The sequence below is a fragment of the Anticarsia gemmatalis genome, chromosome 7, assembly GCF_050436995.1.
Source record: "Anticarsia gemmatalis isolate Benzon Research Colony breed Stoneville strain chromosome 7, ilAntGemm2 primary, whole genome shotgun sequence".
Classification (NCBI taxonomy): Eukaryota; Metazoa; Arthropoda; class Insecta; order Lepidoptera; family Erebidae; genus Anticarsia; species Anticarsia gemmatalis.
This window is the reverse complement of record NC_134751.1, coordinates 3,750,911-3,777,331: the sequence shown is the minus strand read 5'-3', so window position 1 is coordinate 3,777,331 and position 26,421 is coordinate 3,750,911. Positions and strand designations below refer to the sequence as shown.

At 33.6% G+C, this 26,421-nt stretch overlaps 3 protein-coding genes across 3 annotated transcripts; all 3 read left to right on the top strand.

Moving 5' to 3' along the window:
• Positions 1 to 4,882: 4,882 nt before the first annotated feature.
• On the top strand, positions 4,883 to 14,642 carry LOC142974293 (membrane-associated progesterone receptor component 1-like). The gene is made up of 3 exons (XM_076116531.1): positions 4,883 to 5,338; positions 13,501 to 13,650; positions 14,431 to 14,642. The coding sequence occupies exons 1-3, from the start codon at positions 5,050 to 5,052 to the stop codon at positions 14,535 to 14,537; spliced, it is 546 nt and encodes a 181-aa protein (XP_075972646.1). The 5' UTR covers positions 4,883 to 5,049; the 3' UTR covers positions 14,538 to 14,642.
• A 1,405-nt stretch (positions 14,643 to 16,047) lies between these two features.
• Positions 16,048 to 19,900, top strand: LOC142974120 (uncharacterized). Its single transcript, XM_076116274.1, has 3 exons — positions 16,048 to 16,256; positions 17,429 to 17,521; positions 18,197 to 19,900. Exons 1-3 carry the CDS (start codon positions 16,076 to 16,078, stop codon positions 18,325 to 18,327), a joined length of 405 nt encoding a protein of 134 aa, XP_075972389.1. The 5' UTR covers positions 16,048 to 16,075; the 3' UTR covers positions 18,328 to 19,900.
• A 1,373-nt stretch (positions 19,901 to 21,273) lies between these two features.
• LOC142974119 (uncharacterized) lies at positions 21,274 to 26,103 on the top strand. The gene is made up of 3 exons (XM_076116273.1): positions 21,274 to 21,449; positions 23,307 to 23,393; positions 24,025 to 26,103. Exons 1-3 carry the CDS (start codon positions 21,317 to 21,319, stop codon positions 24,222 to 24,224), a joined length of 420 nt encoding a protein of 139 aa, XP_075972388.1. The 5' UTR covers positions 21,274 to 21,316; the 3' UTR covers positions 24,225 to 26,103.
• The last annotated feature ends 318 nt before the right edge of the window (positions 26,104 to 26,421 follow it).

Here is a 26,421-nt window from a genome sequence, read left to right as displayed (position 1 = left end):
TCGGAAAGGGGGTAGAGCCTTATGAGAAGAGCTAGCGAGAAACTCACGGCCACTCTTTTCAATCGCCAAAAGTTTTACAATGTGGTTGATACAATAATTGATCATGCGAGGAGCTGCCAACAATCAGCGGTACGTACGCGTACCACCACGTCTATGCGCTCACTAGTATGTATTATTAGATAACAATCTCATGTATCGTTTATGGTAGGTATCGTAAGTACGCTCGTATGTTACAATAGCTCATAGTAAAATTGTAAGTAGGTAGATACCTACTTGGCTTACGTGAAATCAAACAATAATAGCAAAATGTAACCAATAATAAGAAAGTGCTAAAACGAATTGTTATCAATGTCTATCAACACGCAATTACCTGGTGTATGGCGAGAGTTTGAGTAGGTACCTTTGGATCCGGACGTACAGGTGCAGAGCACGCCGTGCACTTCCACGTGCTTCACCATACATAGCACATCAACATTTCTTCCTATTTACGAACACAACTGCACTTCGAAAACAATAACAACAAAAATAATAACAATAAAAACACTAACAACTCAAAACCGAAACAATAACAAGTAATAATAAACAACAGTTCACACACGACACGACGAATAGGACATAACGAACGACACCGGTGAAGAGCTTCCGTCTTCCGCGAGCGAATTGCTCGAACTATCAAAGAGAGCCGCCGGCGCGGGCGCCTCTCCGCTCACTCGCGCCGCCCCTCGCCCGCGCCACCCGCTCCCTCCGCGCCGTCCGTGCGCGCGCCGCCGATTTGGTGACGAGCGACGAGTTAGGATCCCAGCGAGAGATTAGATTGAATAAAATATTGATGTGGCATTAGGTACTATTTTTACTTGTCACAGTTGTTACTCGTTGCATTGTAGTTTTATTCAAATACCGAATAACATTAAAAACATTATTGATGTAAGTTTAAAATACCTACTTTGATATTTAATAACATAAAATCAGATTAAAGTAAATAAAATAAACACGAAACGTTTATTTAATTAAACCATAAAAAATTTAGGTACATAACAATGATAACAATCAATATCCATTAATATTCTTATCAGAGAAACTAACTTATCATAATTCATTATCCCCGGAGAATTACTTAGCATTCATTTTGTCGCATCCCATCTATGTAACATCCACGCGCGGTCGCGGCGTCACGCGTCACTACGGCCATCTACTTTTCGAGTCGCACCGCGCTTGTATGAATGAGCGTGTAAATATCGAATAGAATAATAAGTTTGCAAGAACAAATAGAACAAAGCGACAATACTTGTTAAATTGTTTATTAGAGATTTTTATAGCGCTAAAGAATATCAATAGGATTTTTTGTCGTTCTGTATGTATTTGTACGTGTAATAATAATAAGATATCACACATTTTAAATCTTATTAATGTACCTTTTATCGGAGAGCGGGATAATTATGTCATTTTCATTTTTAACATAGAAGAACAAATACTAAGTAACGCTGCATACTGGTGAGAGTGAGGCTGACAGCTGTGTGCGTAATCGTGTCCGTGTGGCGCGCGTAGGTACGTCGACCGTCGCGGCCGGCCGCCGCCGGCGCGGTGTCGTTGGCCGCGGACAGCTGATAGCGAATTTATACGTTGTTTTAATGCATTGCTGTTTTTTGTGAAAAACAGTAATATGACGGATTTTTTCTCATATTCATGTTGCACTGTGTAGTATTAACGAAATAATACCGAAAAAAAATAAAAAAAACGCATAAAAAATCGGAAAAATCATGAAAAAAGCGATGAAAATTTTCAACGCCATAAGCACCAGAATCATGTCTAGAATCATTTTTTTTTCGTTTTCGGTAGCCTGTCTGTTACACCCTGTATAATTGTTAATCAAGTCTATAATCTATCTTGTGTTATGTTATTATACGTTATCTAGTTCACTAGCAATACTCTACCAAACTTTATATATTTTTTTGATTATGAATACATATTATTTTGACTAAGAGATCGTTTTGGTTTCTTTTAGAAATTGCTCAAAATTTGAACTACTGTCCCATCATTACAGTCTGTTATGGGAATTCAGTATATCATCGTACAAGTACTTACATATATAATAATATATATAGTATGCATATAAACCTCGTATGTTAAAATACAGTGTTCCTCATTACCGCGCCAGAAATTCTTCTGTGGAAACATGATTTCCACAAACATAAAGTATTTACTCAAATAATAATTTTAACAATAGTAGTGAGATCGTGTATTAAGGTAATTAAATGGGAACTGGACTTGACGTTTGGCAACTGTAAAAAAAACACATGTACACTCTTTCTCTTTTCCTCAATGCTACTACGTGCTTCAAAGATCGTATCACATTAAACATCATTCATAATCTAAATCACAGTTGCACAATCTAATCTATTATAACACAGTAGCTAGGTAGTATTGCCTATTGGGCAATCAACTCCACATGCGATCTTAGTCATAGTGACTGGCCGAAATATTATTGCTATTGTTTTTTCCTTCAAAGTTTGGCTGTACCTTTAATATGTAGAGACGGCATGACTACGCGTCTAGATGAATGACATGGAGTGTTTTGGTTTTCATTTCCATACAATTGTATGTGATTAGGGGATAATGGCATTATACTAGCCAGAAACCCAAGACCTGATCTAGTGTATTAGTAGCCAATATGAAATAAAGTACATTTTGTTAGAAATTATAGTCTCTCTAAACCCGCGGGGCTATAAGGTATTTCAATTGGCATAAATTGTTTTCTTTTTTCGACAATAGTGATTTAGATATTACGTCAAAGCAGATATAAACTAAATAGTGACCATCTATTTGACGTACAATAGTTGTACAACAGAGATACTTGATGAGGCCGCTGGCAGGATAGGCAACTGATACGTTTGGCGATAGTTAATGTAAGTAACCTGCGTATTACATTTATGCCTAGGTATGGAGTAAGCCTCAATTTCCATAAACTCTGGGGGGCTATCACGTATCTCAGTTGACAACTATTTGAAAACCACTATGCTGTACATTGTTTTCTCCCCTAGAATATAGTGATTAATAGGTTACGTTAAAGCAGCAATGTACTGCATAGTGACCATCAATTAGACGTACACTAGCTGTCAACTGAGATACGTGATAAGCCCGCTAGGCGATAACGGATGTTTTTTTTAATTAAGAATTAAATTTATTTTGAGTTTTTAAATCAAGATTTTTTTTTATCTAATTTGGGAAGCCACTACTCTGATCGATAGACTTTAAAGCAAAGATGATACAATAAAGATGCATAGGTGGCTTTTCGCTTCTGCTTCACTTGATTACTTTTTTACGCGTGATTAGTATGTTTATAGTATCTGATACTATTTTTACTTTTATAGCTGTCGATTCAGAATTGTGTTGTCATCATGCCTCCTTTATACATCATCGTGACTAAAATTAATATCATATTCTTACGCAATACCAGTTATTATTTCATGCATGTAATTTTGCAAAGGTACCCTTCACTACAAAGCATTCTGTTTCTAATTTATATTTCTCCTTACTACCAGTTGATTATTGAAATCGGCATTCTTGCCCTAAGGGGCATATAACATTGTATAATTGAAAATATTTTCTGAAACAAAATTAGCAACTTAACAAAGGCAAATTGCTTGACGAAGGCCTCTCACTTATCTTTATATTGACAACCTTTCTGCAGCTTATTCTGGTACTTCCAAAACTCGGGGTCATTTACCTCTTTGGCGTTGTTAAGGTCAACATAAGTGTAGGCCAGGCATGTTAATATTTATTCTTAAGCGACGATCCCCAATGCAACGCTCATTGCCAGTCGCACTAATAAATATTTATGGCGTAAAGTAATTTTCGCTACGATCATTTTACATACTGATATGCGTTTACAGCGAAATATTTTTATTGGCATAATTTCTTCTGCTAAAATGTGCTAAGAAAACTAGTGATTGCTTTATTGTTGACTAGAAATTTGATTGTTTTTTATTATGCCTTGCCTAAAAGTAAGTAACTTTGTTTGACTGATTACATTAAGCTGCTGCAAGAAAAGCAAATACAAAAGAAGGATACCTATGAGAGGAATGCAGTTACTGGATGGATGAATGGATATTGAAGTAAAATTGTATCAAAATATTGTTACTATGTGCGTACAAAATTGTTTAAATATGCAACAGAAACATTGAGTAGGTACTACCTATACAAAAGAAACGTAAGTTTTACCCTTCTTCAATTAAAATGCGGTTTTAACGCGCTGACGTTTTTGCATTTATTACATGGTTCGAAGTCTACACATACATTACACCAGTTATATACTAGACCGTACATCGTAATATGATAATTATGTACTTGTTATTATTCAAGCCAGCGATTTCCTAGTTGTTTTGCCATTCATAAAATGTGCTGAGTCCATTGCCTGTCAGCTTATAAAGCCGGTGGAAAAAATGGAATTGCGCCCACGTAAAACATTTAGGGAGAAAATGTGAGAGCTTTATGATTTTTATATAAAGGGGATCGTGAATTGTTATGTGTAGGAAATGCAAAAATATAATAATATTCCGTGTGATGTTCGTTCAAGCGTGGTTTTATCAAACTTCAGAAAACATTAAATTTACTTCAGAAATATCACGATTTTTACTCATTTGTTATTAGCTTATCAAAGTAACAACAATATGTGATCACTAAAATCTAGCTTTCCATCAAGCATGACAGAGAATTCTTATATATTATCTTTTTTCATGCAATGTACAGGATGAGTAGATAAATAAAACTTTCTACTATTTAATTGGTCAACTAACATCCAATATTTGCTACATCATTACTTATCACATCCATAAATACAGCGTTCATTCCACAAAACTCACAATACAATCGAAATAAACACAGATTGTCGCACCGTCTTTACAAAAATCAGTAAATATCCCGTCGAGTTTTATAACATTGCCGGCGTACGCGCTGACCTCACGACACAACTTGATAACGTAACACCGCTATTACCGGCCATACATCAGACCAGTGTTGTAACAACCGTCGAAGCGGACACACGTATCAAAAATGGCAGACACAGAAGCGAGCTCTCCCACAATCTGGGAGGAACTAATGAGCCCTCTCAACCTTGTGTTAATAGCAGTTATTGTGTACCTCGTGTATAAAATAATTAAATCGAACTTCGAATCTGAAGTGACAGTGCCCGCACCTGCACCGAGATTGCCGAAACTAAGGAAGGACATGACAGTAGCAGAAATTAAAAACTATGATGGAACACAACCCGATGGTAGAGTTCTGTTGGCTGTTAATGGAATCATTTTCGATGTTACCGCTGGAAAAAGATTCTATGGCCCCGGTAAGTGTTTTACATTTGGTAGTGTTATACCGGTACGTTAAGGTTATGATCACGCGCAATAGAGTGCGCCTAGTTTCACAATTTATGTCGTATTCGTAAAGTACCTTTTATTTTAATTGCCTGTTACGATACAACTATGAAACACAACATTGTTAGCAATGACAGAGTATTTTGTTTCCTCCAATTAGCATTTTTTCCTCTATCAACGATTATTATTTATATTCCTGTATTAAAAAACAGACAATTTAAATATGCTAGGGAATAAATACATACGATATAGGTAGTGAACTTTTGTACAGTTTTGTTTTAAATAATACAGTCATTAACATTTCAAATTCTTAAACTTATCTATCGTTCTCTATCAGTCGGCAGTGGTTAATTTGCCATCTTTTTCTATTGTACTCTATCTAGTAGCGTGTAAGTGAGACAGAGAATACAATCGGTGTAGCACTAACACATACAAGATTTTTTTCTAACTTTGGCTTGTCATTGTGCGTCGTCGAAAAACAACTCTGATGGGTCTTTGTTATTAATATTAAAAACGTCAAGATTTTTACTTTCAACATAATAAAACTGTTGAGTATTATTCTAAAATTGATGTTTTGTTACTATAGAAGTATTCAATTTAGTTTCTTGCTAATACATTAATTATTAGTTAGATACAAAAAATCTAGTCAAGGTTAATTCTTAGTTTTTATATTCACCTTCAAACACATATTAAATTTAAAAACGTCGGTTTAATATAGTTTTGTCGTAAAACTACACTATTATATTCTGTGTGAACGGCAACTCGTTTTGTTTATAATACAAAAGGCTGACTTTAAAATAGAACTCTAACACCTTAGTTTTAAACACTAAAGAATACCTACACAATACATACATGTCTTATACAACATCGGTTTTCCTACATCTTGTCATAATATTACTAGCTCGCCAATGGCAAGTACGCATTAGTTCATTTTAATTTATATCAATATTAATTGTGACATAATACTAGATTCCTGTCAAGTGGTCAACCTTGCTATAAATATCAATCACTAGCTGACCCGCGCAACTTTGCTTGCGTCACATAAGAGAGAATGGGTCAAAATTTTCCCCGTTTTTGTAACAATTTTTACTGGTACTCTGCTCCTATTGGTCGTAGCGTGATGATTAGCCTATAGCCTTCTCCGATAAATAGGCTATCTAACACTGAAAGAATTTTTCAAATCGGACCAGTAGTTCCTGAGATTAGCGCGTTCAAACAAACAAACTCTTCAGCTTTATAATATTAGTATAGAAGTATAGATTCAATCAAGTCATCTATTCATTTAGGTCAAATATCTTACTATCTTAAGTGTAAACTTATAATAGTCGTTACCATTACTGAATCTACCACTAGCTCGGAAAGGGGGTAGAGCCTTGTTAGAAGAGCTAGCAAGAAACTCACGGCCACTCTTTTCATTTAAGATTTACAATGTGGTTGACACAATAGAGGAGGGAGAGGAGCTGCCAACAATCAGCGATATATACTAAAAGTCAATTATGTGTAAGGAAAAATAATAATATAGCTAAGTTATTTATTAGTCTCTGATCATACGTATGTCGGGAGAGCTTACTACCTACCTAGCATTGTTTCTAATACAGAATGATGGAAACGATTTAAAGTCTTAGAAGTATCTTACAAAGTAGAGCACAGTTTTAAAATGTTTTGTTTGTTTTCCTTCCTTGTTCAGACGTAGATATTATTCATGTTATTAGCGCGCGAATAACAGTATTTATAATAATAGAATATGAACAGACAACTTAATAATAGTCAATAGTTTAGAATGGAAACACGATCCATCTCTTCCTTGAGTGCCCCAAGGAGTCTATTAGCCGACATTTTAAAGTCCTAATCGTCGTTTGAGTTCTATCACCACGTAAGTCATTGTTAGTAACTTTTCAGGACAGACAAATTTCAATTTAGTCTTTCGATTGTCTAGTCAATGACATCAAAATGTCTAAACTGCCAAAAAATGACTAACTATATCTTGTTTTTTTAGCACCTTAATATATTGATTTAATTTAATTTATGTTATGACCAAAGTGTGTTCGGTAGTGTTGGTAGGTAGCAGCTACTTACATCATCAATGTTTTATACCAGCATAAATATTGTTAAAATCATTTGGCGATTAAAGAGTTTCTTGCCAGCTCTTCTCATTGGCCCTACCTTCCGAACTGGCGGTAAATTCACTCTCTGTATCATTGACTATCATAAGTGTCAGCACTTGACCTAAATGAATAAATGATTTGATTTTGATTTTGATTTTAACTTGGTGATAAAACATAAAAGACGAAATGTAATGCCAAATTCAAAGCTTATTAGATAACCTTTTTTATAGACCAAAATAAGGAATACTTTTCATATAAAAATACATCAATGATGCATTTACTAGTATTTGTTAATCTACGATTTGTAGAGCAATTGTCAACGCCCGTGTTTTGACGTAGCATTAACAAAAAAATAAGAAAATAAAAGTTCACAAACTTTGTAACTTTAACAATTACTTTAGTCGCAAGCACACACTTGTACGCTTATGCAGGTGATGGTGGCCTGTTTGATATTAAATAGGTACCTCATTTTCGAAATACACATAATTATTAATTATAATCCATATAAATCATGCATTTTAATTATTTTTACTAAGTTGTCTCGCTTGCTTATAAATACTAAATAAATCTACATGTATAAAAATATAAATACGAAATTAAACAACATCATCGTTTTGTTTACTCACAGTACTTTCTAAGCGAAGATTCTTAAGTCCTTCAACAAGTATTAAAGTGGGGAATAAAGAAAGTTGTACCTAGTTCTTATACTTACGAACTACTTAACGAGAAAAATGCTTGAGTTAACGCTTATCAATATTTGTATTGTACATATACTTATTGTTTACAAATCACTGGTTATAACTTTTATGATAATAAGTAAGTATCTGGAACAACCTTTAGAACACTCGAATTTCAATGATAAGGGTTTATAAAGACTGTTATGTCTCTACACCTCAATTTGGCAGATAAGCCCCTTAAGAAAACAATTCTATTCATAGCTTAATAGGTAAACCAATCAAATATGAGTATTTAGAATAAATCATAATAATATGGTTAGAGTTAAGTTATTAAAATGTAACTGCACAATATCAAAGCAAACTGAACTAACTTAACGAATTCCAAAACCGTTTAGGGTTACTGATATATATTTCTTCTTTGAGTGTTTTTAATAAAAAAGAGTTAAACCAGTTTAAAACTATTATAGTAATATAATTACCCGCTCATTACTCATTCGTATAGGCTAAATTAATTAATTTTAACGATTGTTAATTAACTAATGAGCAAATATAATAACTCCGTGTACTTTAAGAAACAATTGAGCAAACTAGTATAATTACTAAAAGAATAATTGTTCTATTTGTATTCACTATTCTCTATTTGTATTCTAAAGCACTATTTGTATGTAATTTTGGGTTTTGTAAATGATTCCGTCCGAGTGGATTATAGTCGTATGGATTATTACCTGCATAGTCCCCGTCCCCACGAAATTCCTAGCATAAAAACTATCTTATGTCCTTTCACGGATCTGAAACTATCTTACAAATAACACCTAAATCGATTAAATGTAGTAGTTAAGGTATAACGAAGAGACAGACATGTAGAGCTACTTTTGCATTTAAAATAGTAGTACAAATCATTTAACAAACAATAAATAACAATTATTTTTGAAGTGTTGAAAACCTTGAATATCTCATAGTCTGAATTTTATCTATATGTATAATATCAATCACCAATCATCAATACGGTCACGATGCGGTTGATATCTTGATAGCACTTATGATAGGTCCCCTATACGATTAAACAGAATAAATATAGATATTATAATGAATTATTTGACTGTGCTATATTTGTATTAGCTTTTACAAAAATACTTTTGATGTTTAATATGTAAATTGTTATTACACTATTTAACTTTAATGACTTCTAATCATAATCTCATTTACTCTAATACCGAGGTAATTAAAAACGAGTGAGCTGCAATATTCGGGACAGTAAGATTTTCATATTTATTAAGCAAAATACCTGGTTAATATTATTATGCATGCAAAAATAGCAGTAGGTACAATGGTACATATAGCAATGAATGTTAAGTTTGAAAAGTAATTTGCATTGGCTATAGGTAAAATTTTAAAGTTTCACCTTATGTATTTAGGTAGAGACAAAATATTTTCTTAAGAAACTTAAGTCTATGATTTCAAAAGATTCAAATCTAATGAATACTAAATAAGAATGACGATCACTTATGCCCCTTAGAGCTAATAAATGGTGATGATAAGCATCTGTTACAATTATACCCGAACATTTAATAAAAACAAACCTTAACATTAAACTATTAAGGCACCTTTTTAAATGCCTCACAATAATTACACAGAGTCCCTGATTTCATGAACATATTGTCGTTATTCAAGTGATTCGACCTCGAAAGACGCTTCTGTTTTTTATGTCATAATGATATAACGTTTCACTCGCGATATACTATTTTGAAATCTGTTACACAATACTTAAGATACTTATTTAAAAGTGGTAATGTTGTGTCAAAATATTTTTAAAAATCGTTGAAGTCGCTTGCATGCAAGTTTGTCTTTTATCCATCTTTATCACATTTACTTTTTCATTTACTAATAGTAACATGATGACAACAAGATTGCGCATACAACAAACATAATTTTATCTATCGTATTTTTCAGACAATTTTGGGTCCAAGCATTGTCATTTTCAACAGTCGTTACAAGCAGTTAGAAGCTTGAGAGTCTGACAGCCAGTCTTACCAAGAGGTATCGTGTTATAATAACCCAGTTGCTTCATGTAAAACACTGGTATTCAGCTGCATTTATGAGAGTGGAAGTTGACAGACTTGAAAATAGTCTTTATAAATCAATCGAACAAAACATATTTATTTGTATAACTTTTTCATTTTAGTTTAGTAGCAAACTCACTCTACTGATACTCTCTATCAATAGAATATCAGTCATTTAATAGCACTTGTCATTATAACTGATATTTTCTTGTTCTCGATAAAATTTACTGAGCAACCATGTTGTATTATCAAGTATCAAAATAATATTACCATCATAATGGCTACTTTATTACTACACACTTAAGTGTCATAATCGATTACACAACATAAGTACCTGTTGTTTTCATAATCGTATAAACTTATGAGTGACATCAGCTCTGCAGTATTATATCAACATTTTACTTGTTTTTTTCTTTTTAATAGAAACGTTATGCTGTTCTTCAAGGGAGATTACGTTACATTACGTTAAGGGATCATCTTATTTTGAGACAGAGTTAGATAAGGAAGAAATGCTTCTTAATAAATTAGAAAAAATCCTACAAATGTCGACAGTAGACAGCTGGCTATCGACAAATTTTATATGAGAAACTGATCAGCGCCTCTAGTATCGTTCGCAAGAACTATTTTTTAACTTTAAATTTTTATCTTTTTTATGACATCCGTAAAAATAATTCAGAAATATGTAGTAGCGCTACATTTTGACATTTATAGTACTTACATACATAACATTCATAAACCGGTAGGCATTGAAATGACCTACATTGTTTTGTTTTGTCTGCAAGTTTTCAAAGTCAAAATGTGAATGTAAAACTGGTTTTAAGTTCATAGTTTTTTAAATAAAATAGGTTAGGAAGTAAGTCAACAATCCACCAAAACTTAAAAAAGGAAAAAGTTAGTCTTCTTTAAAGAATTATATAGAAACCAGATCGACTTTAAACAGTGCAGCAAATATTGTTCCTAGTTAAATTTCAATTAAAGAAAAAATGCAATAAAAATCAATGGTTTACAAAAAAAAAGATTAATTACTAAGTTTTCGTATGCAAGGAAGCAGTAATTTAACCACGCTTGAAGGAAACATGACATCGGAACCAATTTTTTAAACGTAAACGGCCTGCGTTCTGCTTTTTAAAAGGGAAAAAAGTATGCAATTATTTAAATGAATGCGTGGAGCGGTGAATTAAAATCCTTTTAATGGAATCTGACCCCATAAAATTGTGTCTCGTGCTTTAAACAATTGTTTGAAGGGGAATGTAGAAAGTATCTAGCCGTTTGTTTCACTGACTTTCGTGTCATGATTACTAACTTTATATTTTTTACTTGCGAGTTCGTAAAGCCTTTGCTAATTGATTTGCAAGACTTAAGATAATTGTTTTGGTTCTTTACTAGCGAATTACTTCACCAAAACTTTATATTATTTATTGTTTTTTATTATAAACTTTAGATATTAATCCTAGGATACTATAATTTAAATTCTATGCTAAAATTTATTTCTTGACTCACGGCAGACTGATTCGCAGTGACCTTTCTGATTGATATTTTTTTGTATCTCTGTAAAGTATACTCTATAATGTAGATTCTGTAGAATATTTTAGATTTTTTAATGTGAAATCTCGTATCGAAGAATAAAAATGTTCTGTATAATGATGTTGAAATGCAAAACCTTTGTTTTTAAAACACGGTAATTAGTTTACAAAAGCATAAGACACGGAAAGAACGATGTTCATAATTATGTGAAATATTGCGTTGAACATTTCTGAAAGGAAGTAATTACAAGTGAGATGTAAGCGATAATAGTCCTAATGAGTGAGCGTTATAAATGGTTTCAAGGACGATTATTGTGTTATAACTTGACATGTTTTGAAATTATGATATTAATTAATAATATAATCTGTTTGCAACTACACAATTTCATACTAATATTACAAACGCGTCCCTCAATCAGTCAGCTGCTATTTTACAAATAACCTGATCGTCGTCAAATAACTGGTATAAAACATTTTACTGAGTAGGTACTTTTAATTCTCAAAAGTCCCAATAAGCTGAGGTAGTACTATGACTGCAAGCGTATCATATTCTTGAATCAGGTATATTTTTGAAACAAAAGTCTAGTCGCCCATGTGTGTTCCACTACCAGTAAATGCCTATATTCTGACTGTTTTTTATTGCTGTTTCTTTACCTACTTCCCATATTATACGACGTCCAGTGCCCTTAACAATAACAAGCATAAAAACTTTCCTATACTAATAAAAGTTTTGATTTAAAAGCACCCAAATATATGTAAATGCTTGTTTTTATCGCTCGCATCTGCGACGAACCGGTCACTAGAGGCTACAACACAATAGCGATAGCGAATGCGAAGCGAAGGTGGAATTTATATTATTTATGAAACATATATGCAATCTTTGGTAAAAAAATGCTTGATTCTGTTGGTATTGATAGTAACTATAAATTACAAGTTTGAACTTATAATATGACAAGTTATATACGTGATAAATAATTTACACTGCACACGTGAATTTTCTAATAAAATTGACTATATAAGCCATCTGCGTGCGCATCAGCGCCGACTTAATTAGGAGTTGAAGTGGTCGCCATGGCCGAAATCGGTCGGATAGATCATCAACATCATCAAATATTTTGAAATCCTATAGAAAAGAAATCGCCTCCGCTACGCCACCAGTACCGTTACTTGCGTTAAACTTACAAGAATATTAGTATTCGTACTTTGTGTTTAATATTTTACTATATTCTTATAAAAGTAAAACAGTATTCGTAATCTTCTACAAACAATATACTTAAAGAATCAGTAGAAGTCTGAATAAAGTCTTTTAGATTTCTAGTTTTCTATTACTCGAAGCGCTACGAGTTTATTTGTTTGTTAGTTTCTTGTGCATGTTAGTGATTACTTCGAAATGTGTTGGTGATAAACAAATGGTTCAATTCTTTTGTATTTCAACTGAGTTTAAGGCGTTGATGATATTGTTATATTGATCTATTTGCTAATAAATGAAATCGACGGAGTATACTGTTTTTATTAGTTTCTATGACTGTAGGCACGGTTTGTTATACATTTTACAGCCAGTTGGATTGTTCCTATAACATATTAATATAGACAAAAGCAGCAATACTAATCTATTTTTCTATTGTGATGTGTGATGTCTAATGATTCTTATGTTGAATTTTAAGAAAACTATACTCCGACGGTACAGTTAAAAAAACTGTCTTGAAAAGTTCAACTCTATCAATGTTTATGCGAAACAATCATCTCAATTTTTTATTCGTTGCTTCCAGGTGGTCCATACGCAGCGTTTGCCGGTAGGGACGCGACCAGAGGTTTGGCTACAGGACAGGTAGCCGGATCAGAGACTGACTACGATGACTGCAGTGACCTCGGACCTGAGGAGATTGAAGCTGCCAAAGAATGGGAGGAACAGTTCAAAGGTGAAATTAATAAATATTACTATCAAAACTAAGCATGCGGGTTATACTGAAAAATTTTAACCAATATAATTCAGTGGGCTATCGGCCTAACAAATTACATTCAAATCGGTTCATCAGTTTTCACATGAAATAGGGATAACCAGAACACGAGCGTAAATCTTCATGTGTATAAATTTATTTATGGATTAGTCTTGATACTGTTCCACTGCTAGGTCAGGCACCGAATAGTCAAACTTGGTGGGTCTTTTCTCGGAAGGATTAGATCTTATGTCCACCGGGCGGTGTTGGGGACTTGGCTTTCCGAAAACTCTCAGACAAGTAAAGCTCCCTACTCGCAAGTGATGATTAATTTATCCTACACACTTACTTGGAAATTTAGAAATTCTACCCCCTATCACTTGCGTGGGAGGCTAATGTTTTTACCACTCGGCCTAACTCGAGTATCAATACACGTAATTAGTATTTTCTTCTTATTTCTTCGATACTTCTACGTGCAGTAAAACGAAAGTAATTGGCTGTTATAACTGACCACTTTTCCACGAATAGCTGGATCAATGTTGATGAATATACATTGCATAAAATAATCGTAAAAACATTTTTTTTCCTGATGAAAATTTATGAGGTTATGTTTATTTTGGAATGCCACGTGTAACCCTTAGCCCTAAATAAATACAACAACGAAGCACTTAACCGTTTAAGCCGAAGAAATATTATTTTGGGAAATTCACAGGAAAAGGATCCATGGAAAAATTTTGCTAATATTCGGAATTTTATTTACAGGTAAATATGACATCGTGGGCCGTCTTCTGAAGCCTGGTGAGACACCAACCAACTATGAGGAAGAAGAGAAAGCCGAAGAAAAACCAGAAGAAAAGAAGTCACAATAGAAAAAAATATTGTTTTAATTAAAAAACTGTTGAGCCGTGATGTTTTGCCGAAATTGGGTGCCTGGGGAAATGTTTAAAACGTTAATAAAATATTTTTGTAACGTTCGCTATTTTTTTTTCACTACACGAGGTTTACTTACGGCGGAGTCGGTCCGCCTCTGTAAATAAAAATGTTTTTATTTTGTTGCCACTGTATGATTTGCTATGAAAATAAATATTATTTGTTCGTAATAATATTCTGTTCTGTTGGTCATGACTGGCTTTGCTCTGTCATTAATACATTATGTACCTACTGTGCCTCGATTCTCTGCCACTATCGACTACCGTCAACCAGCTAGCTATCGACATTTTGACATTTAGAATGTACTGCCAAAACAGTTACTACGACGCCCGTCAGAGGCGCTGATCAGATTTTCATACCTCGATAACAGTTGGTTGTTGGTAGTCGACACCAAGTAATAGAGAATCGAGCTACTGGATGAGGCATTTAGTTTGCGAAACCTAAATATTAAAAATATAATTAAATCTCAGCGGTCCTGACCATATCAACCTAGTTTTTTACTGGAAATAATATCATACAATCTCTCAATATCGTAGGTACATTCTGTTTGACGTATGAGCTGAAGGGGTTTCCTTTCGAAATAAAAGGTAGTCATTAACAATGCCACGACACAGGCCAACAATATTCACCGTACAGCAAGTGACAAAACCACCATTTTCCTGTGTATAAACGTTACTTCAAAAGTATTTCGTTAATCCTTGCAAGTCACTATTTCATTGTACTTAGGTTAAAATTTGTTACTCATAGCAAGGTATTTTACCTATAAACTTTTTTGCTTTGGTCTATTTATCTACACAACAAGTACCTGGGCAATTTTGCATCTTGTGCAATTTATATTAAGTAATCACCGGAGTACGCATCAGCACTACTAAAGAAGTATAGAATAATAAAATGTCATTGTTATAACCAGAATACATTTTGGAAATCTGAAATAACTACGATGAAGTTAAGTTTAAATGTAATGTTATATTAAGAAAAAAGTAAGAAAAAAGCTTAAAATAAATCGCAAAGTTAAATTCAACAACAACGAACTTATACATTTTCTTAAATCTAATATTAAATTGGCAACAATTGACAAAAACTTTTTCTTGGACATTAAAGTCAGTACCTATTAGTCTTTGTTACCTAATAATAATATAATAGATAACTTTTAACATCCCATGCTTTATTTCAGAGACATCAAAGATTTGATCAAATATTACATGAATCTAGGATTTGAAAAGTAAGTATCTATCAAAATCTAAAAAAATAATATTTATATTGAAAAGTAATTGATTCTTATCCTATTTAAATAGTTTTACCCAACTTGAAAATTAATGCTTAAATTGTGTTCACGCGTTGGACGCATTTCTTGTCCCGCACAAATCGGCGAGCATGTTCGCCACAGTATTGCCAATTTAAATTCCAACGCACCTACATTAAATTGTATAACATCTGTGATCTCTCGACACAGACGTTCACTAAGATAACAAACAATATGGGAACCTTGAGTTTAATATTATTCGTAATAGTTTTATGTTTAATGCTAACAATTCTTCAACTGAACTACCATATTAACGAACTGAAATATAGAATTCATACATTAAATCATAAAATAACTATGTTGAAAGAGGCGTTAGAGAAGTCATTGGAGATGAGAAGAGCTATCAATAGGACCGGTAAGTTTTTCTTTATTTTACGCAATTCTAGCTTCTGCTCGCTCGTCCCCTGAGTAGAAACATCCCGGTTTAAAAATAACTATGTTTTAGTACAGGTTATAAACTATCTGTGTGCCCAATTTAATTTAAATTCATTAAGTCGTTTTTGTGTAAGAGAGTAACAAAGATTTTCATAAACATTCTCATTTATTAGCAGATTTTTTTCGTCTGATATATTAATATAATGTAGACTAAATAATAAAGCTAAATGAACAGGAATTAAATACGCGCTCTTCTTAATAAGTTACACATATATGTATTGGTTATGAGACTCTATATTTAGATTTAAATGTTTAATTTGCAAGGAAAACAACGCTAGTGATAAAACTAATGTTTGATTGTTGTAGAATGGCTGATTGCTGTATGTTTTATAGCTCACTCGTACATATATTGTGCCAATGTTTAGAAAAGAAAGACCCCCTTAATGTCTTGTCTATATCGCATCCAATTCTTGCCTCGTCTTCCTTCCTGGGGCTGTCTGATAAAAATTACCTTCAAGCACCTAAATACTGCCAATTTATACATCTAAAGTAGCTTTTGCCCGCGACTTGATTCTTGTGGTTTGCGACTCAAGACAGAATTTATATACAAACTTTCATCCCCTATTTTGTCCCCTTGGGGATAGAATTGAACAAAATTCTTTGTTAGCGGGTGCCAACGTCATAACATGCGTGTCACAACCTGCATCCGTATCAGTCAGTGTCATATATATTTATTTAGAAAGTCATTGTCTAGTAAGTGTGTTGCTCAGCTTTCAACAGCTAGACGAGAGTTCTTTCAACGTCCCGAAGCACATATCGGTAACGACCTGTAAATGGCTGGTGGTGGCCCAAAAACTAAAACCATTTTCGATACTAGAGCCGTGTTTCACAATGAAACTGTTTTAGTTACATATAATATACTTCTTTAGAAAATCTAGGCATATCTAACTATGTACTTACAATTTACGCTTGTCGGTCAATACAGGGCCTTAGAACTATAGATGGCGTGCTTATAGCTAGATGAGTCATCAACATTTGACTCATTAAATATATTATAAAACACTGCATTATAAATAATATTTACGTAATAATAATTAATTATAATTATGATAATGTTAACCTCTAATATTATTAAATATAACTTTTTTTCAGTGACGGTTTTAGTACGAGAAGACGCTAAAAAAGGTGAAGGAGATAACAAAATAGTTCAGAGACTACTTACACAATTAAATAGTACAGATGCTAGTAAGTAGAAATTTACTTTAAGACATTTTTCTTTCTATATTTAATTATGTTAAAGCTCTGTTGATCTGACTCATTCCCTTATGACGCAATAAGCTCGATAAGAATTATTAGCCCAGCTGTAAGGTGAGTCATACAGCGCCCGTGCTTTCGACAATTGTAACATTGATTCGTACAAGTAAAGATCCATTCTAATCTTTAGATACAAAGACATGTTCAGGAACATAATCAAATGTAGAATTACTTCTTTGTCTTACATAAATAAATGTTCAAATTGTCCACCATTTTGTCCAGTACCCGTGCAGATTGGCTACTATGACGTTAATCATTCCTGAACATACTTAAATCAACGCCTACTTTTGTCCATCATAATAAATAAATATCATTGGACAACTCCCACGCAGTCATCTGATCCCAAACTAAGCAGAGCTCGTACTATATGAAGAGATTCAGATTTTATTATTGATAAACACATTTCTTAATACATACATATAAAGGTAAATTTAAAACAAATACTCGTGTTCATCGCAAAAATATTTGTCTCGGGTGGGATTCAAACGCCACCACATGCGGCACGGTTATAACGACGAGGCGACAATGTTATTCTAAGCCTAATAACCCGTAAGACCTTTCCGTTTTTAATTAATAGTGTAACGATAAAAATTCCTTTTTTTTCAGCCAATCTCCACGCTTTGATTAATCTGATAAACTCAAGCAACCAATCAGGAGACACCACAATTATTCAGCGTATCGAGGGTCCTAAAAATAACGGCAACATCAATATAGAATTTGGAATCAATATTTTTTAAATTAAGTAATAGCTAGAGATATACCTGTACCTCTAATTGTAGGAAACTATTATTCTAAAGTGAACTGGCTGGAATGTGTTCTTGTCAAAGCTGATCTAGGCTACAATCCACACTTGGTGAGCGTGGTGAATCTAAGGCCCAACCTCATCTCCCGCATTGGGGAAGACGACCCTTACCCAGCCGTAGAACATAAATGGGTAAATTCATAGTAATAGATGTACAACAAATAAGCAATTAAATTCCGCGTAATAATTAATCTTTTGCAAATACAGACATAATCTTTATTGTATTTATAATACCAGACAGAGAGATACCGGAGAGATTTTAGAAAAAAGTAGCATAATATATTATGATACGCTATCATTATACATAATATACATGTATTATACATGTTATAAATGCGTTATTATAGTCTTATGATCTAGTCAATCGCTTTCAAACTATGCTTGAAATGACTATAACACTGATAGAGAAGTGTATTTTGTCTTTTTTACTCTGTCAGGAGAAGAAACAAAATTTATTGTATAAAGTCTGTAGTAAAAGAAACGAATTAGATTGTTAAGAATCTATACTAATATTATCTATACTAATATTATAAAGCTGAAGAGTTTGTTTGTTTGATTGTTTGTTTGTTTGTTTGTTTGTTTGAACGCGCTAATCTCAGGAATTACTGATCTGATTGGAAAAATTATTTCAGTGTTAGATAGCCTATTTATTGAGGAAGGCTATAGGCCATATATCATCACGCTACGACCAATAGGAGCGGAGTAGCAACGAGAAATGTTACAAAAACGGGGAAAATTATGACGCATTCTCTCTTATGTGACGCAAGCGAAGCTGCGCGGGTCAGCTAGTACAATATACACAGCTTCGGCCCGCGACCTAGTCCGCGAGAAAATATTTCTATCAGTAAAAAGTATTCTATGAGTTAATCTAGGTTATAAACTGACAGTTTACCAAATTTCACCCAAATCCGTCAAATAGTTTCATCGTGAATGAACTACAAACATACATACATCCATACTTACAAACTTTCGCATTTAAAATATTTGTGGAATTATTATTATTTGTTGAACTAGTAATGGTATTCTTTACCACATCTCGGGACTATGGAGTCCCGGATTTTTGGAAGGCGTGCGTGGGGCCGAAGCCAACACGTAGAGGCCCTTTTAGACTGCTTTAATATTACAAAAATGTATGATGTTACAATCCGGTGATTATCCCTGTGCACACTATAAAATGCACCCAAGGACAATCACCGGGTTGAGCGGAACTATGGCAAAACTAACGGGATATACTACTTGGGCTATTGGGATGGGGTGCTTATGTGCTGGGAAACTATGAAATTACGGGAACTATGGCGCCTGCCTATAACAATGTAAATAACACGTAAAAATGGCAGGCGGAGACTTGCCAACTCACAAACTGGGCCCCCTAAACTAGTCGCTGAAAATGCAACAAGGGGGCAACAGGGACGTGAGCGGCTGAAGGACGGAAAGGCTTCGCTGGACGTTAAACTCAGATCACTTGCTCCCTGAGGGTCCGGCATCACTGGCCCACTAGCCACTTACGCTCAGCATCCGTCCTCCGAGCAGAGTGGGAGCTCTGCTCTCGCGACTCCACTCTGGACGGCCAATGAAGGCAAGCCAGAGGTGGGGGACCGCTTCCTCGTCAGTTTTCACTCCGACCAGCCAACTAAGGCAAGCCGGAGATGAGGAAGGGTGACTTCCCCCTGGAGCACTCAGGTACCGCGGGGTCGCTACTCCCCGTCACCTCGCCTCAAGGTGCCCTGCGGGCTATTATTATTGGTTGTGTAGGTATATAATAATATGTTTATTTTTAGTGAAAATATTGTTCACTTTTTTATATTCATGTAAAATATTTTTTTACATTTATTTTTGTTTCCCAGTGTAATCGTGGTGTAAACTTGGCAAACAATATTTTACTTCTAGTGATATTAATAGATATTTTATATTTTGTTGCAAAAAGAAATAAGAATGTTGATTTTTTCTGACGAATAAATGATTTAATGATCATTGTTATTGTTTTATTCGTTAAACCCTAAAATATTTTACAGTTATAATATTAGTATGACAGAATACAACGATGTGCAACTTTAAGGTTATATTTATATTTACATTTTAAAAGACCTCTTTTTCCTAATTACCGATCACAATATTTACCTTGCATTAAAATATACATAAACCAGATTATTTGAATTTTTAAGAAATAATTAAATTTAAAAACAGTTTACATTTGCTGAATCAAGATAGAAATTTATTTTCGGTCGACGATTTTTTTAGCCCATTGTTCTACTTTTCGATGACACACGTAATAAATATCTTATTTACCTAAAACACTATGGTAATTTATTGTCAGTAGTGTTTACTTAAGGACTTTTGCGGTACTTCCCCGAATCAATTATATGTGTTGCCAAGTAAAAAAATAAGTTAATAATACATTTAACGTTTAAAAGGTAGCACAAAAATAAATAATTGAAAGGCTAAACATAAATAATTTAATTTGTAAAAATAAATGTAAACAATCTAATTTATGAAACAAAATGGAAAAATATATTATTTTTGTAAAATGTAAAGGATCCAAAATCTCTAAATCCGGGTAAAGTTTTTTTTTTGAGGCCGAAAATATCATTATAAACATATTTTTAATACGTTATTTAATATAAAGTAAAACTTTTATCAATTTCATTATTGAATATCAAATCGCGGTCAATGATTATAATCAAAACATTAACAGATAGAAAAAACAAAAGTAATTTTGTTTAATCCTGTTAGTTCAAGTTACAAAAAGTAAATAACAATTTTACTAAAAATTTAGTTTAATCTTCTTACTGATCCTGCTGTTGGACAACATGTTGGCAATAACCTTGGCCTCAAAATATATATGTTCTGTATTCAACTATATACAATAGTATCATTTTAGCGACATCAGCCGGCTGAGCTACTCGCTCCAGAAGATAGCAGAAAACATGGAGACTATCCATTATGTATTAGTGCTCATTGCTTTGTATATTATATATAAAATTTTCGAAGCAGAATCCAATTTGAGAACACTGGTTGAAAGACAAAATCGAGCGAGGGGAACAAACTGGCAACGAAACAGTGAGTATTTAATTTGGTCGTATTATATTAGGCGTAGTATCAAGATTTTACATTGTCCAAATAGTAATGAATTGAATTTAAATTATAAATATATAAGTACTATTTATTGTATTAATATAGATGAGTAGTTTTGTTTACAAAGTCGTTTCTAAATGCAATTTTAATAAACATTTATTGAAGTGAACAATACGTTTTAACCTTATAATAATTACTTTTCAGTTAAGTAAAGAATGATTCGGGAAATTTTCAAAACAAACTTTGTATAATTCTAGTAAATAGTTAGAATATTTGCGCAAAGCGAGTCAGTACATGAAATATCTTGAATCTATTTATACATTGTATATTCAATGTTATTCTACCACAGATTAAACAATATAGTTATAAGCTTTGAATACAGGCATTTTTAGTGTTTATTAAATTAAAATGTAAAATATACTTTTGACCATTTACCGCTGTGTTTTAAAACCACCTATGAGTCATACTTACGCGTTCCATATCTTGAAGATATCCAGACTGGTAGCAGTTTAGCATGTATGATATAGGGTCATTTGAAGCATTTGTTTATATATAATTTAAAAATAATTTTGTTTTATATTTTTGTTTCAATCCCTTACTTATGCTGAAACTAGGAATAAGGCAGTAATTATCTATAAAGTAAAACAAACTATAATTAATAACAGGTATCAAATAATTGTCGTCAATATGACGCATACCAGAAAGATTCTGTACAAGTGTACAGTCGGTACCATGAAGTATCAAAAGTTTGACATTTAAAATGTACTGCCAAATTAGTTGCAGCAACGCTCGCTAGTGGCGCTGACCAGATTTTGACTCAAAGTTTCTCGGTACCTGGCCGGTTGTCGCTGGTCGATAATTGTAGAGAATCGACCTACATATTTCTTTAATTTTCAGTCATTTTCAGTAATCATTTATCAGTACAATCGGTGCTATTGAGTAGAGAGTTTGGCACAAATACTGCAAAAATTGTTCTCATAACACTTTTTAGAGGCGCTGATCAGATTTTTATACAAAATTTCTCTATAGCTAGCTGGTTGTCGGTCTTTGATAGTGATACAGAATCGCGCTGCGGTACGTTTTTATTTAAGCAGGCGGGAGATAATAATTATCTCACGTTATAACCTTAAAATGTTAGAGAGAGAGAGAGAGAGTGACTAATAGACCTAATAGTTGCGGATGAGTCACAAGACATTGTTGGTTTCATGAAACAAACTTGAAAATTCAACCACGTTACGTTAATCAAGTTACTTTCGCGACTTGTTATGCATCTAATATATTATAATGCAACGGGATTTAAATGCGATCGAAAAATTAAAGGTTATAATAGGTAATACCTTATTTGTTTAACCGACGTTTTGATCAAATTTCGTCGACCATGAATACTTTCTGTATCGTACCTGACCGGTACTGATTCTGTAACTATTCAATCGCGTTTTAGACCCGTTGCATTATGACGTCACCATTATTTAGTAAACTTTTAAATAACATCGATACGATACTAATAGCTACGCGAAGATTGTCGGATTGTTACAATTTAAATAGGCGCTGCGTGCAATATAGTAGCAATAGTATTTTTTAATGTCACGCTCTTTATATACGAAAGTGTAAGCAATGATGTATACATATGACACTTTGGCATATACATAGTATAAGGCAGTAGGCATTATACTGGGCTACTTTTTAATTGAGAACATTCCATGATTAATTTGAAAAATAGCACGCAGTCCGACCGGAAATTTACGCCGTGATCTCAGGACTACCATTTGCATTACCACTATCGTTCTGAACACAACATGGAATTATAATCAAGATTAAACAAAATCTTTAAATTACTTACAGGTGCCTTGGTTGTAAGAACACATGCTTCGGAAGACAGTGATCATAGCGATGAAGAACTTATTAGAGATCTAAACGCAACTGATGCGGGTGAGTGAGAGGAGATTTTATTGGACGATAAATATATGTTTTTTATCTTCTTTTCTAACCAGTCTTGTTTAAAGTGGGGAATAAGTCCCGTCTAAGCAACTATCAAGTATAAAACGATACATAAAAGGCTACAAAAATTGTTGATAACTTACTTGACACTAAGTATTATTAAAGTACAGTATCAAAACATTACATAATGCGGTGGACAATTTACACATGTAATGAGTTTTTTTTAACCCATTACTGTTCCACTGCAGGGCAAGGGTCTCCTTGCCCTCTTGCCTTCTCCGGAGAGAGGGGTTAGGTCTTGAGTCCACCACGCTGACCAAGTGCGGGTTGGGAACTTTGCATGCTCAATAAATGTGTTAATCAAATTTTAGGCATGCAATGTTTCATCACGATGTTTTCCTCCACCGTGATAATTATTTCTAATACACACATAACTTTGAAAAGTCCTTGGTGTGTTGTCCCGGGTTCGAACCTGCAACCACATGCGTGGGAGCTGCCAACTTAAACCACTCGGCTATCATTGCTTATTATGAGACATGAGAGATATTTGTCTTTATTATTCAACGCTTACTATGTACGATATGAAATGAAATCATTGTAATTTGTTATTTCAAAATTTCAGGAAATCTCGAGACGATTGTCCGTATACTCGAATCAGCGAAGAAGAAAGGAAAAACAACTATTGTGCAACACATCACGGGGCCTCAAAATAATAATAATGTTGACTTAAAGTTTCAACTTAATATTGCACCGATGCCAACAATCGGGTCTGGAGTGGCGGGGGCGTTGTTAGGTCAGCCTCGTGCACGGCTGATGAAATAGAAAAAAAACCCAACTTCAAAATAAAACTTTGTCCAGAAAAATCGAGACGCTTCGAACTTTACGATCAGAGGTTAGCGCTTAGACCGGTCATTTCATAGAGCCGCTTGGTGGTGTTTAAACTAGCGTGCTTTGGAGGGCACGTAAATAATAATCGGCCTCATTTCTTGATAGTTAAGTCTCATCTCCGATAAATCACCAAAGCATAAATCTGGGGGCACGGAAGTGCCCCCGCAAGTCGAGCAAAAAAAAGCGGCACGGCCGTAACATCCTTTTCTCGAAGCAATTCGGGCTATTTTTAACACCCCTATAATTTCGTTGTAGATAAAACAAGAAGCCTGGATTTTCAGCAACTAATCAGTCATTGTATAAACACGGTCTATTTAAAATTTCAGTCAATTTGAAGCAGTCGTTTAAGAATGACAACTTGTTGAAATTTCGAATTTTGTCACTCACTGATTCACTGATTCACTGACTCACTGACTCACTGACTCACCGATCATCAAAAGTCTAAGGTACTTCTAGCAGACTTAGAAGCTTAAAATTTAAAATACAAATAGGGTTTAGTGTCTTAATCATGGGAAAAATTTAATATTTTCTAATTTCGGTCCAGTTTTCTAAATACACCAACTGCAACAATAACTTCGTAATCCCATATAAATGTATAAGATTACAAGGTTACATTTGCAGTTAATGAATTATTATTACTGTAGAAAATAAAATAAATAGGTGTAAATAGGTACCTACTATATGAGGCATAACGGGAGGGGGTAAAGGGTGGGTAAGGGTGTTTAGCCCATGAGACTTAACAACATTCCCATAGGAAAATATGTTGAATTATGAAAAAAAAACGTCTTTCCATACAAATTGGACTTATGTTCGCTCTACAAAAAGAAGTGAGATGCCATCAAAAACATTCTGTAAAAACCTCAAGTCTCGCCGTAAAAAGTTGTGAGATCTATATAATACCAAGTCGATTAATCTATTTAGTCTCTACTTAAAGGACCTTCTGTCTTAAGTTATTACGTATGTTATTATCATGCCAATTAAAAAAAATACCTTTAAAACAAATAGATCGACTTGGTCATCGCAAGAAAACACAAATTCGCCATTAACATTTCAGGAGCATTAACTTCTCGTCGTGCTGTGTAGTGTGATACATACTAATAATCAAATCTTGCGATGGCCAGGTCGGTCTATTTGTTTAAGAGGTATTTTTTTTTTAATTGGCATGATAATAACATACGTAATAACTTAAGACAGAAGGTCCTTTAAGTAGAGACTAAATAGATTAATCGACTTGGTATTATATAGATCTCACAACTTTTTACGGCGAGACTTGAGGTTTTTACAGAATGTTTTTGATGGCATTCAACTTTTCTGGACCAAGTATTGAATATTGTCATTTTACAGGCATTTATTTATTGTAGTTACAATAATTATTGTATAATTTTTAAACCTAATTCCTTCCAGAGCTTGCAATAATTATTCATGATAATGATTTAGTGATAAATATCTGTTACTTCAAACCTATTTATTATATACTGGTTTGACAGAATTTTCAAAGATTGTTTTTTCTATGTCGTTAGTGCAATGATTTTCCGTGATCCCACGAATATTCCTGGGTGTATTAGACCTTTAAGCAAACGAATTCTAGAATCAGTTACTAGTTAGAGATTACATCTTTTATTACTAGCAATAAGTTATGGGTACCAACAAAAATTGTTGGTGTATTTATTTTATAGAAACAATGTATTTTATATTTTTCTTTGTGTTTAAGTACACAGGTATTAAATGTTGTGATTTTTCTATAGGATTATTATAGTATAACTACGTTAAGAGGCGACAATGCCTTGAGATGTAACAATAAAAAGATTCAGTACTTGTGAGTATTATTCTAATCCTAATTTGTGTAAAGCAAAAATCTGTTTTGAATATGATTTGGCCTGTCGGTTACTGTGCTGCGAAAATAGTTCCTACGGCGCCCACTAGAGGCGCTGATAAGATTTTCATACAAAATTTATTGGTAGCTAGCCGGTTGTTGATTGTCGATAGTGGTGGAGAATCGCGCTAGTGTAGTTGACAACTTAAAAATTTTAAAGACAATTTTCGCAGGAGATATATCGCAGAAAGGTCACAATAAATTCTTCTACACTAAACGGGCTATTGAAAACCAATATAATACTCATACACTGCAGTC